Source organism: Hippopotamus amphibius, chromosome 4 (genome assembly GCF_030028045.1).
Source record: "Hippopotamus amphibius kiboko isolate mHipAmp2 chromosome 4, mHipAmp2.hap2, whole genome shotgun sequence".
NCBI classification, from domain to species: domain Eukaryota; kingdom Metazoa; phylum Chordata; class Mammalia; order Artiodactyla; family Hippopotamidae; genus Hippopotamus; species Hippopotamus amphibius.
In genome coordinates this window covers 12585307-12598220 of record NC_080189.1, presented here as the reverse complement: position 1 = coordinate 12598220, position 12914 = coordinate 12585307, and the positions used below count along the sequence as shown (strand labels likewise).

Below are 12914 nucleotides of genomic sequence, written 5' to 3'. Positions count from 1 at the left end.
AATAAGAGAGTGTTCAACCCATGAACAGTTTCTTTCGGGGGACTGCAGCCATCCTGGGCAAGCTACCACACAGCCCGTGTGCCCCGGTGTGGGAGTCCGTGTGGAACATCAGATAGGATACCAGCCAGAGGCATGTGGGCTCCACAAAGCAGGGGACATGTAAATCAAAACAAAAGGTGAGCTGGGTATAGTATAGAGAAAAGAAGATGTGAGACGCAATGGGAAAAGTATCTCTTCTAGAGAAGAATGGCTAATTCTAATTAATATGTGCTCCTCCTCAAATAGGTAAGCACACACACCCAGCAAGAAAAGGCAGATGGTCATTAGAAAAAGTCAGTTTAGTTCCCACGATCGTGTTGCTTCTGCCTCAGAATCCAGGCTTATTCAACTCTACTACAATTGTTTCTAAGTCTGAAAAATTAGACAGCCGTGTACTAAAGAGGGATTTGAACTAGGAAGAAAATAGGCAGGTATACTCATCTGATTAATAATCCTACAGGGACCCAAGGATAGGACTTTTCGACTTTTCAGGAGGTACTGCCACCTTAGGGAGATGGAGGAGGCAGTCAGTACTGTGTGCCCACAGGGTAAACCAGAAAGTGGGGGGAAAGAGAAGGGAGACTAGCAACAAAAAATTGGGATGGTGACACCTGAAAAGCAGAACCTACTACTACATCATTTTATGATGACCCTATGGCCCCCTTCCCTCCCCCCACAACTCACACACACTCACAGCCCCCGCCACACCCAGCCAACTCTCAGCCCACCCCTGGTCCCAACCCCTGTCCCTTCCAGATGACCTGAGCCAGGTGAGCCCACCCAAGGTGGCTGTGTTCGAACCATCGGAAGCAGAGATCGCCCGGACCCAGAAGGCCACGCTCGTGTGCCTGGCCACGGACTTCTACCCCGACCACGTGGAGCTGAGCTGGTGGGTGAACGGGAAGCAGGTCCAGACCGGGGTCAGCACGGACCCTCAGCCCTACAGGGAGGACCCCAGCCGCAATGACTCCCGCTACTGTCTGAGCAGCCGGCTGAGGGTCTCGGCCGCCTTCTGGTCCAACCCCCGCAACCACTTCCGCTGCCAAGTCCAGTTCCACGGGCTCACGGACGAGGACGACTGGTCCAAGCAGGACGGGCCCAAACCCATCACCCAGAACCTCAGTGCCGAGGCCTGGGGCCGAGCAAGTAAGCGGGTCTGGGAGGGTTTGACAAAGAAGGAGTCAGACCAGACACAGGGAGAGATGCAGGGACAAGAGCAGAAAGACTAGAAATGGAATGGGGGTGGGGGGGGAGTGAGAAGACCAAAGCCCATCATGAGGGTGGACAGGGCACCTTGGGCTCATTCCTCCACAAGATGCTCATCTGTGTTGATAGGTCCCGTCTGTACCTGCCTGCACAACTCAGGGTCTGAGAGGTGGGTCCCCATCCCCTTCAGTGCTGCCATGTTCCATGACTTTCAAGGATGCTGTGGCCACACTGGCACAACAGAAGGAAGGCAGTGCTAGGACTCTGGCTGGAGGCTGCTCTGAGCCTGGGAGTCTGTGTTGACTAAAAGCTGGCTTAGTTTTTTGTCTTTTTGTTTTTTGTTGTTTGTGTTTTTTTTAAGCAACTCAAAATACCACAAACTTATTATTGTATAGTTTTGGTGGGTCAGGAATTTGGGCATAACTTAGCTGGGTTGTCTACCTCAAGAGGCTGCAATCAGGTGTCAGCCAAGGCTGGAGTCTTATCTGAAGGCTCAGCTGAGTCCAAGCTCACATGGCTATTGGCAAGATTTAGCACCTTGCCATCTATTGGACTGAGGAAGGCTGGCTGATTTTTGAATCTGGTTTAGATGATGGAGTCTCTCATCCATTTCCCTCCCCCCCACCTTTTTCTTTCAGATTGTGGTGTCACCTCAGGTAAGTGGCCCTCTCCTTCTTTGTCTCCATCTCCCATGCTCTTTCCTCTGGAAATAGAAATGGAGAACCCATGACTCTGGTGAGGGAGTTAGGGAGGGAAGGAGACCAGAGATCCCTGCTCACAGGTCCCTACCTGCTCTCCCTTCCTGCCAACAGTGTCCTATCATCAAGGCGTCCTGTCTGCCACCATCCTCTATGAGATCCTCCTGGGGAAGGCCACCCTGTATGCTGTGCTGGTCAGCGCCCTGGTGCTGATGGCCATGGTGAGGAGGAGGGCAGGATGGGTCAGGCGGGTTAGAGGTGATGCTTGAAACACAGCCACTCACACCAGGAACATAGAGACCATGCCAGGACCAGAGGTGGGCAGAGAGGAAGAGGGAGATTCCCCCATGTGCCTCAGAAGACACCTTGTACCTCTGGGAGCACAATGGAAGAGCCATGCCCAGCAGGAGAAACTGGCGTCACCTGAAAACCCAATGGATGGATGCTGGGGGAGCCCTGCTATTCATCTTGTCAGTGGAACACACCACTTCTTCTTAGTCTGCAGCACTCCTGGCTCCTGGTAACCCCCAACCTTCTCTTCTTCAGGTCAAGAGAAAGGATTCCTGAAGCCAGCTGAGAGGGGGAGCCAGGAGCTTCCAGCCTGCTATTGCCCTGATGTGAATTCTGCTTTTTGCATTCCTACCCAGTGCTTCAGAAGAGCTGCTCTCATCTCTCTACTCATCCCAGTATCTACCCACCATGTGCACGCACCCCAAACACTCATGTCCACGATCCCGCTAACCCAGGGTGGGGGGGACCCTAGAGCGCCTGAACTGACTCAGCCAATAAATATGGCCTGATCTGGCTTGACTGAGTGTCTAGATATCTCTTCTGTCCATCTCGCAAGTCTCTTGTGACTCCAGTCAGGGTAGAAACAAGAGATATCAAGAAAGTGCAGTCCCCTCAGATAGCGGTTGGAGGGACCCAGGCTGTGGCTGGTACTACTCCTCATTGTCAGGGAAACTTAAGTACCTGTGAAAGGATATAAAGACAGACATTCTGGAACAGCCTAGAAAAATGGTGGTGTTGCCTATAGGAAATTTCTGTCCTACTTGATCAAAGATACTCTGAGAAAGAGCTGAGCTACACAGGTGTATCTACCTGCCAAGTGGTTATGACCATATGTCCAACAAAGCTCAAGGTCATTTGTATCACCCACACCCATTTCAGTGGTCTCACTGGGAACACTGCTCAGCTTCCTTCATCAGCAAAGAGTCTTTCCAGATGAGAAGAAGAGAGGTCACTGACTTGGAAATCTCTTCTCAGTAGGAAATGTATCTTGCAGTTTAAGGTAAAAAGCTACTTATAAATTTCACTCAAGTGAATTAAATAGAGGTAAAAACATTGCTGGATCAGTCCTGGGAGGATAGAAAAATAAAATTCCCTAAAACCAAGGACCAGCCCTATTGCTATTTCTAGAAATCCTTCAAAAGCTCTTTATTGTCACACTGTCACCATGGTGATACAAGGGTGAGTCAAAAATTATCTGCACTCTGGCCGTAGAATTTACATAAGTTTTAATATAATCAGAGTGCAGATAATTTTTGATTCAACCTCATATAACCCACAGTCCTCAGGAGGGCATGAAAGAACCACAACTGTCCTCCACCTCTTTGTCCTCACTCACCTTCACTCCTGTCACCCTGAACCCCTGAGCCACTGGCTCTCAGGCCATCTTGCACCCCTCTACCTGGAATGACACACAAACAAACTCCCATCAAACTTTGAAGACTTACCGATGCTATCTTCCCCTATAAGAAGCCTCTGCATCTTACCCCTCATGATGCTGGATGAAATGCCCCCTGCACTTTCCTATCACAATGCCCTGTGCCCACCTCCTTCCTGCCACTGACCACACTTGATGGAAACTACGTCTTGCCTTGTCGGATACCCTCACTGGATGGTCAGCTCTTTGAGGACCAAGTCACGTTTTATTACAGCATCCTTGTGATGTGACATAGTACCTTGGTTCAGTGTATGAGCCCAATAAACTATCTTGGAATAAGTGAATGAATCAATGAGTTCCCCCAAAGTGACCCAATTCAGGAGCAGATGTCACCCTAAGGCCTGCCTGAAACTGCCATCTACCCTCCTCCTCACAGGCCTGCAGCACACAGCCCCCTCTCTCTACTGCAACGCATGCATGCATTCTACATGGGTGTCTGTACATATACCAACAGACATGCACACACGTATGTCTGCATCTCTGCATGGGCAGAGTAGCCTGCTCATTAAGCACATATCACTGCAGTATCTGCTATTAACCTTCAAGAAAACAAAGATACACAAGTCACTGTCCTCAAGAAGCTTCCCTGTTCACAGGGGGATAGCTAATTCATGGGTAGAAACTGTTAGCACACAGGTGATGCTTTGAATAGCAATGCGAGCTGTCTGCTAACATGCAGGCAGAGGCTAGCCCCCGGTTTCTGACCGGGACCATCTGGGGAGAGTCTGAGAAGGTAGCAGACTCTTCCAAAGAAGCATTGGTCTCAATTATCCACGTGGGAGAGAGGTCATGGTGGTCAGAGGCATGAGTGGCACATGAAACTACAGGGTCAGACACTTCTGGGAACTTCCGCTCAGCTGGCGGCGAGGTCCCAGATGAGGGTCATAAGGCTGGAAAGGCAGGTGGGGGCTTCCCGCTGTGAGAGTGGACTCTGTCCCTGCAACCAGCACGAGGCCTGCCATATAGTGCGTGTGCATTAAACGTCTGTGGGGTAATGAAGGGACAGGAGCTTGGACCCCACCCAGGAAGCAGTGGGGAATCTCGGAGCTTTCCAGGCTGTCCTTCTGCCCTAAGTTGCCATCATCTGCTCTAGGGATGCTCCTCCCACCCCCCTCGCTATAAATGCCAGTCTGTGCAGGTGGGCACAGTGAGTCCCAGAGGGGAGCCCTGATGACATAGGAGATCTCCTCAGAGTGGCATATGGTCCAGAAGGGGCCTCCCTGCCCCCCTCCCCCACCACTAGCACCCTGCCATTCCCCAAGCCCCTCCCCACTTTCAGTGTACTCTGAATTTATCTCTTCCCACCCCACTGAATCAGACCAACCTCTGCCACCTGCACTTCCTGCCTCTGCCCAATAGTTGGGGGAGGAGGAAAAGAGGAGAGGACATTTTTGTATCACAGTGTAACATTGTGGGGACTGGGGGGGGGAGCACGATGATTCAGGTAGAGGAGGTGCTTTTACAAAAAGCTCTGCCTCAGAAAATAGCTCCACCCGCCCAGGGTGGGCTGCTGTATGGGGAGAGTAGCTGGGAGAGGTCTCTGCAGCAGGTCCCTGACAGGGTCTCACAGGGACCTAGACTCAATGATCACCCCTACCTCTCCCTGCTCCACACACAGCTTCCAGGAAAGCGAAGAATCGAGCCAAAGTGGAATCCTGATTCAGTGCTTTTCAGAAAACTTGTCTTTTGACAAACACTTGCAGGTGTGTAATTAAGCACTCACAGCAGCCCTGTGGGGAAGGTATTACTCCATTTTTCAGATGGAGAAACTAAGGCCAGGGAGCTTGCAGGTGACAGAAGAAGAAAGAGGCAGGGTCTAGCCTGGAACACTTTGCAGTCCAGCAAAATCTCCACCACCAATACCGCTTCCAATTTCACAGTCATTGTATGTCCCCAAGCCAAGCTGATTTTCTGCAAATTGAGGATGACCTCATGCAGTGTCCAGATTACCATGTCCAGCTAGTTCTGGAGAGAAGTGGGAGGAGAGAAGCCAGAGAGGAGAAGGAGGGGAGCCCCATTCTGTGTCAGGGGAGGAAGGGAGGGGGAGGAATTCTTGGCAGCCCCTTCCCACTGTGCTCCTACAGTGAGCAGTACTTCGGGCCAGGGACCCGGCTCACTGTGCTAGGTAAGGAGGTGTCTCCAGGTGGGAGGGAGGATGGGCTGCCCAGCCTGACGGCCCCTGGAAACTTGGCTTTGGGGGAGTTTGTGCTGGACCCTCCTGGGCTGCTCTCTGAGAAGACAAAGTTTGCTCCTGGGTCCCCAGGGCTGTGTGAACACCGGGCAGCTGTACTTTGGGAATGGTTCCAAGCTGACTGTGCTGGGTAAGGAGGGCAGCTGGGGTCCCTGAGTGCTCCCTAGGGCGGGATGGAGAGAGGTGGGCAGCTGCCCATCTCCGTTTGGGGCTGCACTCAGGGTCGGTGGGGACCTGGGCTTGAGTCCGTGGCATCAGGAGAGGGTAGAGCTGGTTTTTGTCCTGGGCCCCCTGGCTGTGAGCCAAAACACTCAGTACTTTGGCGCTGGCACCCGGCTGTCAGTGCTTGGTGAGTAGGGACTCCGCTGGGGATGCGGTGGGATACTCGGGGGGTTTTTGCGCGGGGCTGGGGGGCCGTGACTCACAGACCCAGTACTTCGGGCCGGGCACGCGGCTCCTGGTGATAGGTGAGCGCGAGCGGCGCGCCTTGGGTTTTGGTGGGTCACCCCGGGGCTGTGCTTGGCAGGCACCACCCCGACCTTCGGGGCCGGCAGCCGGCTAACCGTGATGGGTGAGTGTCCGCGGCTCGGCAGCCGGCTGCGGGACGGGATGGAAGGCGGAGCGCGCGGGGCGGGCTTGATCCGGGCACCTGGTCCCCTCCCTGCGCTGGAGCAGGGCGCTGGGAGCCGGAGGAGGAGAGGCTGGGCGCTGAGGGGTTTGCGTGCGGGACTGGGGCTCTGTGCTCCTATGAGCGGTATTTCGGTCCAGGCACCAGGCTCACAGTCACAGGTGAGATTCCGATGCCTCCCTTTCTTCCATTCCCAGCCCCTCGGGTCGCCAGAGATGGGTGGAGTGGGCTGGAGCTGGGGCGCGCGGCCAGTTGTCCACCTGTGGTGTCAGGTCTGCAAGGGACAAGGGGTAGGGGTTGCTGTGCTCCCGGTCCTGGAACAGAGTCAGAGGGCAAAGGGGGCTTCATTCTCTCTCTCTCTCTCTCTCTTTTTTTTTTTTTTTTTGAGGTATTTAGGGACCGGGTGAGCACTGGGGAAAGAGAGGGTTTGTTAGGACTATGTGAGCCACTTGGTTGGAGAAAACCAAAGAGGGCAATCTGGGCTGCGGGAAGAGTAGGAGGGGGTGTCCCTGCTGCAAAGGACAATGAGCTGGAGGGGCAGGAACAAGCAGGGAAGAGCACAGGATGGTGGCCCCTGCAGCGCCGGCTCCTGGGAGGTGCAGGTGGAGGTGCAGGTGGAGGCTTCCACTGAACAGAGAAGCGGGAAAAGGATGACAGACAAGAGGGGAACAGAAACATGAGAGACACAGATAAACAGGAGGCAGTGAGGGAAAGAATCAACACAAGCGGGGTTTGTAGATTTCCTGCCTAGAAGTTTGGACTTAAAGTTAGGCTTAAAACCTCTTCTTCTCCTCCTAAGCCCCCGACCCCTGCCGGCCAGGCTGTGTGCACAGTACACAGGGGCTGGGGGGGAACCTGGGCCATTGGGTGGATTTACTCACCAAAAGGACCCCCCTCACCCCCAGCCAAAACCTCCCTCCTCACAGCAGCTTTCTAGGTTAGACAGCCAGATGGTGCAGGACATGCCTTAAAATGCAGATATTTTGCTTGTGAGGTGAGTGTCTTAGGCTCTTAGTGCTGGAAAGGGACCTTAAAGGTCCCCTGGTGATGGGAGCCCTGAGCTTCCAGAGGGGAAGAACCCCTCAATACTGGTATATTTACTGGCTTATTTGACAACAGCGAGCGCTGTGTGTGGTTAGGCTCGTTAAGATGGAGCCAGCGGGGCTCAGCTGAAGTGTTTGTTCCCAGAGGAAAGCTGGGTTCCTGCGGTCAGCCAGGGTGGAGAAAAGCAGGAGACCTCAGAACCAGGTAACCCAAGTTGCAAGCCCTGGCCCTTTCATGATCCAGTGACCTTGAGTGAGTGAATCTATGGGAACCTTCCCTCTAGCATACTATATCATCAGCAATACCTACTGCTAAATCTGCTGTGAGGATTTCAAGAGTAGCTACATGGACAGTATCCAGCAAACCTGTTGTAACTCAGTGGTCCCCTCCCTGCCCCTCCCCTAGGTGGCCACTGACGAGGGAGGGGAGCCCCGTGCCAAAGGAGGGACAGGTGTGGCATGTGGCTAACGGGGAGGGGGGCTGGGTATGTATGAGAGATGGGCTGGGCACAGGACAGATAAACCTCACAATTCTGCCTGAGGCTGGTCCAGCCCACATCCGAGCACATGTAACAGAAGCTCACCAGGACACACACATACACCCACATGGGCAAGCCCACCCTCACCCCACAGGGACTCACAATCATGGAGGGAGAACTGACTTTGTCCTCATCATGAAGCCGTGTGGTCAGTGCCTCAGGGTGTAAGGAAGATGGTGCTTCTCACCATTCCGCCATCCCATCAACATCACGGGGAACATAGCACATGGCTCCAGAGGCATCTTTACTTTTTCCAGTAAGGGCTGAGTGTTTGCTGGGGGAGGGAGTCAGAGGAGCAGATTCTGTAGTGCCTCTGGAGGGCTGGTAGAATCCCAGAGGCAGGGTCTTTGAGGGGAGAGCAAATAACCAGGCTGAGAGCAGAAAGCCTGATGGAGCCAGGACAGCAGAGAGAAGTTAGGAGATTTCCATTTCAGGCCCGGTCAGCCAGGAGGCGCCTAGGGACAGAGGAATGAGCGGCAGGGTGAGCAGTGCGGGGCAGGGCCGCTGACCTGATGGGACGCAGAACAACCTCAAAACAAACACCCCGGGCTCTTGTTAAAAAAGTATTCAGAATTTCAAACTGAGGACACCAGTGCATTCAATCAACAAGGGGCCCTCCTACGTGTAGGATCCTGTGTGACTGCACAGGACAGCCACCCATGAAGCCAGCCCTGAAGTCAGGTCACATCCGTGGAAATATGAAGTGTCAGAGGAACACTTTCTCCATCTTCCAGGCTAAACTAGATCTCTCTAGAATGAGACGTCTTCCTTTTAACAGAATTGCTCAGAAACACACAAACAAGCAAGTGAATAAAAAGCGAAGAGCAGGATAAAATGACTGTAGAGAGGGCCCAGAAGCAATGAGCCAGCCAGATGCGAAGGCTGCAGGGGCTTTAATTGGGATGCCTTCCCCTGGGGCCTCGAGGACCGCACACACTAGAGGCTTAGTAGTATCAACAACACTGGGAGAAGAAGTTGCTCTGATGATCTCAGATGCATATTTAGGGAGCTTGCTGGTAGGGAAAAGTAGAATGTGTGGAAGCAAAGGGGCAAAGAAGGTTGAAGATGCCTGAATTCAAAACCCAAGGAGATGGCTCTCTGTCTGAGCTGAGGAAACTCAGGGGTACCTGGAGGCAGAGGAATGGCTAGGATGACCTGCTGAATCACCAGAAAGAAAGACAACCTCCCACTCTCAGGAGCACACCCTAACACAGAAGGCTGTCCTCACGTGAGCGCACAACAGTATGCCATCTGTACACTGTCATCCGAAGAAACACCCCCACATTCAAATGACCCCCTCATCCCCAAATCCCCTTTACTCCTCAGCCCCCAGACTCCCAGACAAGTGACCCAGCTGAGGGCAGGGCCTTTCTGAATCCTTATAACATGTCATCTCCCACCCACTCTGGACAGTCAGTGTTGGGATTCTCCCTTCACAAGCAGGAAAAATGATGCAGAGGCATTAAGAGACTGTCTGAAGTTTCCTTAGTGGGCAACGTCAGTTCCAAGCTTTAATTCTGTTATTCTGGTTCCAGTCCAGTGCTCTGTAAATAACTATTTCGTATTATGGAGAGAAAAAGACAGGGAAGCTTTTCTTGATGGATCAAGAATCAAATAACGTGAAAGAAGAGACATGGCTCAGAATGTTGGGCAGGGCCATTTGTTAGGTCACCTTAGGGGCTGGGGACGCAGGAGACAGGCCTGATGTCAGGTGAGTACAAGGGACAGGCAGGCAGAGGGAGACCAGCCACAGAGGAGCGGGTGGTGACCTCCAAGCAAACAGGTCCTCCTGCTTCGTAATTCTATTTTATGATGACCCTGTGGCCCCTTCTCCTGTACCCTGCCCCCCCCAACTCACCTACCTGCACAGCCCCCGCCACACCCAGCCAACTCTCAGCCCACCCCTGGTCCCAACCCCTGTCCCTTCCAGATGACCTGAGCCAGGTGAGCCCACCCAAGGTGGCTGTGTTCGAACCATCGGAAGCAGAGATCGCCCGGACCCAGAAGGCCACGCTCGTGTGCCTGGCCACAGACTTCTACCCCGACCACGTGGAGCTGAGCTGGTGGGTGAACGGGAAGCAGGTCCAGACCGGGGTCAGCACGGACCCTCAGCCCTACAGGGAGGACCCCAGCCGCAATGACTCCCGCTACTGTCTGAGCAGCCGGCTGAGGGTCTCGGCCGCCTTCTGGTCCAACCCCCGCAACCACTTCCGCTGCCAAGTCCAGTTCCACGGGCTCACGGACGAGGACGACTGGCCCAAGCAGGACAGGCCCAAACCCATCACCCAGAACCTCAGTGCCGAGGCCTGGGGCCGAGCAAGTAAGCGGGTCTGGGAGGGTTTGACAAAGAAGGAGTCAGAGCAGACACACGGAGAGGTGCAGGGAGAAGAACAGAAAGACTAGATATGGAATAAAGGGGGGGAGTGAGAAGACCAAAGCTCATCATGAGGGTGGACAGCGCACCTCGGGCTCCTTCCTCCCCAAGATGCTCATCTGTGTTGATAGGTCCCCTCCGTACCTGCCTGCACAACTCAGGGTCTGAGAGGTGGGTCCCCATCCCCTTCAGTGCTGCCACGTTCCATGACTTTCAAGGATGCTGTGGCCACACTGGCACAACAGAAGGAAGGCAGTGCTAGGACTCTGGCTGGAGGCTGCTCTGAGCCTGGGAGTCTGTGTTGACTAAAAGCTTGCTTAGTTTTGAATCTGATTTAGATGATGGAGTCTCTCATCCATTTCCCTCCCCCCGCCTTTTTCTTTCAGACTGTGGTGTCACCTCGGGTAAGTGGCCCTCTCCTTCTTTGTCTCCATCTCCCATGCTCTTTCCTCTGGAAATAGAAATGGAGAACCCATGACTCTGGTGAGGGAGTTAGGGAGGGAAGGAGACCAGAGATCCCTGCTCACAGGTCCCTACCTGCTCTCCCTTCCTGCCAACAGTGTCCTATCATCAAGGCGTCCTGTCTGCCACCATCCTCTATGAGATCCTCCTGGGGAAGGCCACCCTGTATGCTGTGCTGGTCAGCGCCCTGGTGCTGATGGCCACGGTAAGGACGAGGGCAGGATGGGGCGGGCAGGTTAGAGGTGATGCTTGAAACACAGCCACTCACACCAAGAACATAGAGACCGTGCCAGGACTAGAGGTGGGCAGAGAGGAAGAGGGAGATTCCCCCATGTGCCTCAGAAGACACCTTGTACCTCTGGGAGCACAATGGAAGAGCCATGCCCAGCAGGAGAAACTGGCGTCACCTGAAAACCCAATGGATGGATGCTGGGGGAGCCCTGCTATTCATCTTGTCCGTGGAACACACCACTTCTTCTTAGTCTGCAGCACTCCTGGCTCCTGGTGACCCCCAACCTTCTCTTCTTCAGGTCAAGAGAAAGGATTCCTGAAGCCAGCTGAGAGGGGGAGCCAGGAGCTTCCAGCCTGCTATTGCCCTGATGTGAATTCTGCTTTTTGCATTCCTACCCAGTGCTTCAGAAGAGCTGCTCTCATCTCTCTACTCATCCCAGTATCTACCTACCATATGCATGCACCCCAAACACTCATGTCCACGATCCCGCTAACCCAGGGTGGGGGGGATCCTAGAGGGCTTGAACTGACTCAGCCAATAAATATGGCCTGATCTGGCTTGACTCTGCCTCGTGAGTGTCTAGATATCTCTTCCATCCATCTCGGAAGTCCCCTGTGACTCCAGTCAGGGTAGAAACAAGCGGTATCAAGAAAGTGCAGTCCCCTCAGGTAGTGGTTGGAGGGACCCAGGCTGTGGCTGGTACTACTCCTCATTGTCAGGGAAACTTAAGTACCTGTGAAAGGATATAAAGACAGGCATTCTGGAACAGCCTAGAAAAATGGTGGTGTTGCCTATAGGAATTTTCTATCCTACCATGACAAAGGTGCTCTGAGGAAGAGCCTACCTACACAACTGTGTCCACTCGCCAAGTGGTCTTGTCCGCATGGCCAGCAAAGCTGGGTGCCATTACATAACCCCCACTCCTCTCCACTAGGGCACTACTCAGCTTCCTTCATCACCAAGAGGTGACTCTTGGTGAGAAGAAGAGAAATCACTATTACTATCTATTCTCAGTAGCAGGTATACCTTCCTGTTTAAGTTACAAAGCTGGTTATCGATTTTACTCTAATGAATTAAATGTGTGTGAATATGTCCCTGAACAGTCCTGGGTGGACAGAAAATAAAGTTCCCTATGGTCAAGGATCAGCCCTATTGGTATTTCCAGGAATACTTCCAAAGTTCTTTATTGTCCCATTGTCAGCATGATGATTTAACCCAGAGTCCTCTGGATGGCATAAAAGACACACCATTGTCCTCCACACCTAGCCTCAGTCCTCAAGCCATGTTGCACCCCTCTACCTGGAATGACACATATGTGAGCTCCGACTCATCCTTGCAGATTCAGCAGTGACATTTTCCCCGGCAAGTAGCTTCTCTGGAGCATCCTTGCCCCTTACTCCACATAACTGGGTTAAATGCCCCCTGCACTTTCCTATCACAGTACCCTGTGTGCATCTCCTTCCTGCCACTGACCACACTTGATGGAAACTACGTCTTGCCTTGTTGGACACCCTCACTGGATGGTCAGCTCCTTGAGGACCAAGTCACGTTTTATTACAGCATCCTTGTGATGTGACATACTACCTTGGTTCAGTGTACGAACCCAATAAACTATCTTGGAATAAGTGAATGAATCAATGAGTTCCCCCAAAGTGACCCAGTTCAGGAGCAGATGTCACCCTAAGGCCTGCCTGAAACAGCCATCTACCCTCCTCCTCACAGGCCTGCAGCACACAGCCCCCTCTCTCTACTGCAACGCATGCGTGCATTCTACAT

General features: G+C 53.2%; 1 protein-coding gene across 1 annotated transcript in view; it reads left to right on the top strand.

The window, feature by feature from the left end:
- LOC130851805 (M1-specific T cell receptor beta chain-like) overlaps nt 1-11701 on the top strand; it is a 32604-nt gene extending 20903 nt beyond the window's left edge. Inside the window, 9 exon segments of the mRNA XM_057732539.1 lie at nt 796-1185; nt 1884-1901; nt 2058-2164; nt 2490-2504; nt 5629-5794; nt 10001-10390; nt 10831-10848; nt 11005-11111; nt 11437-11701. Coding sequence (XP_057588522.1) covers nt 796-1185; nt 1884-1901; nt 2058-2164; nt 2490-2504; nt 5629-5794; nt 10001-10390; nt 10831-10848; nt 11005-11111; nt 11437-11457 — 1232 coding nt within the window. The 3' untranslated portion in view covers nt 11458-11701.
- Nucleotides 11702-12914: the final 1213 nt, after the last annotated feature.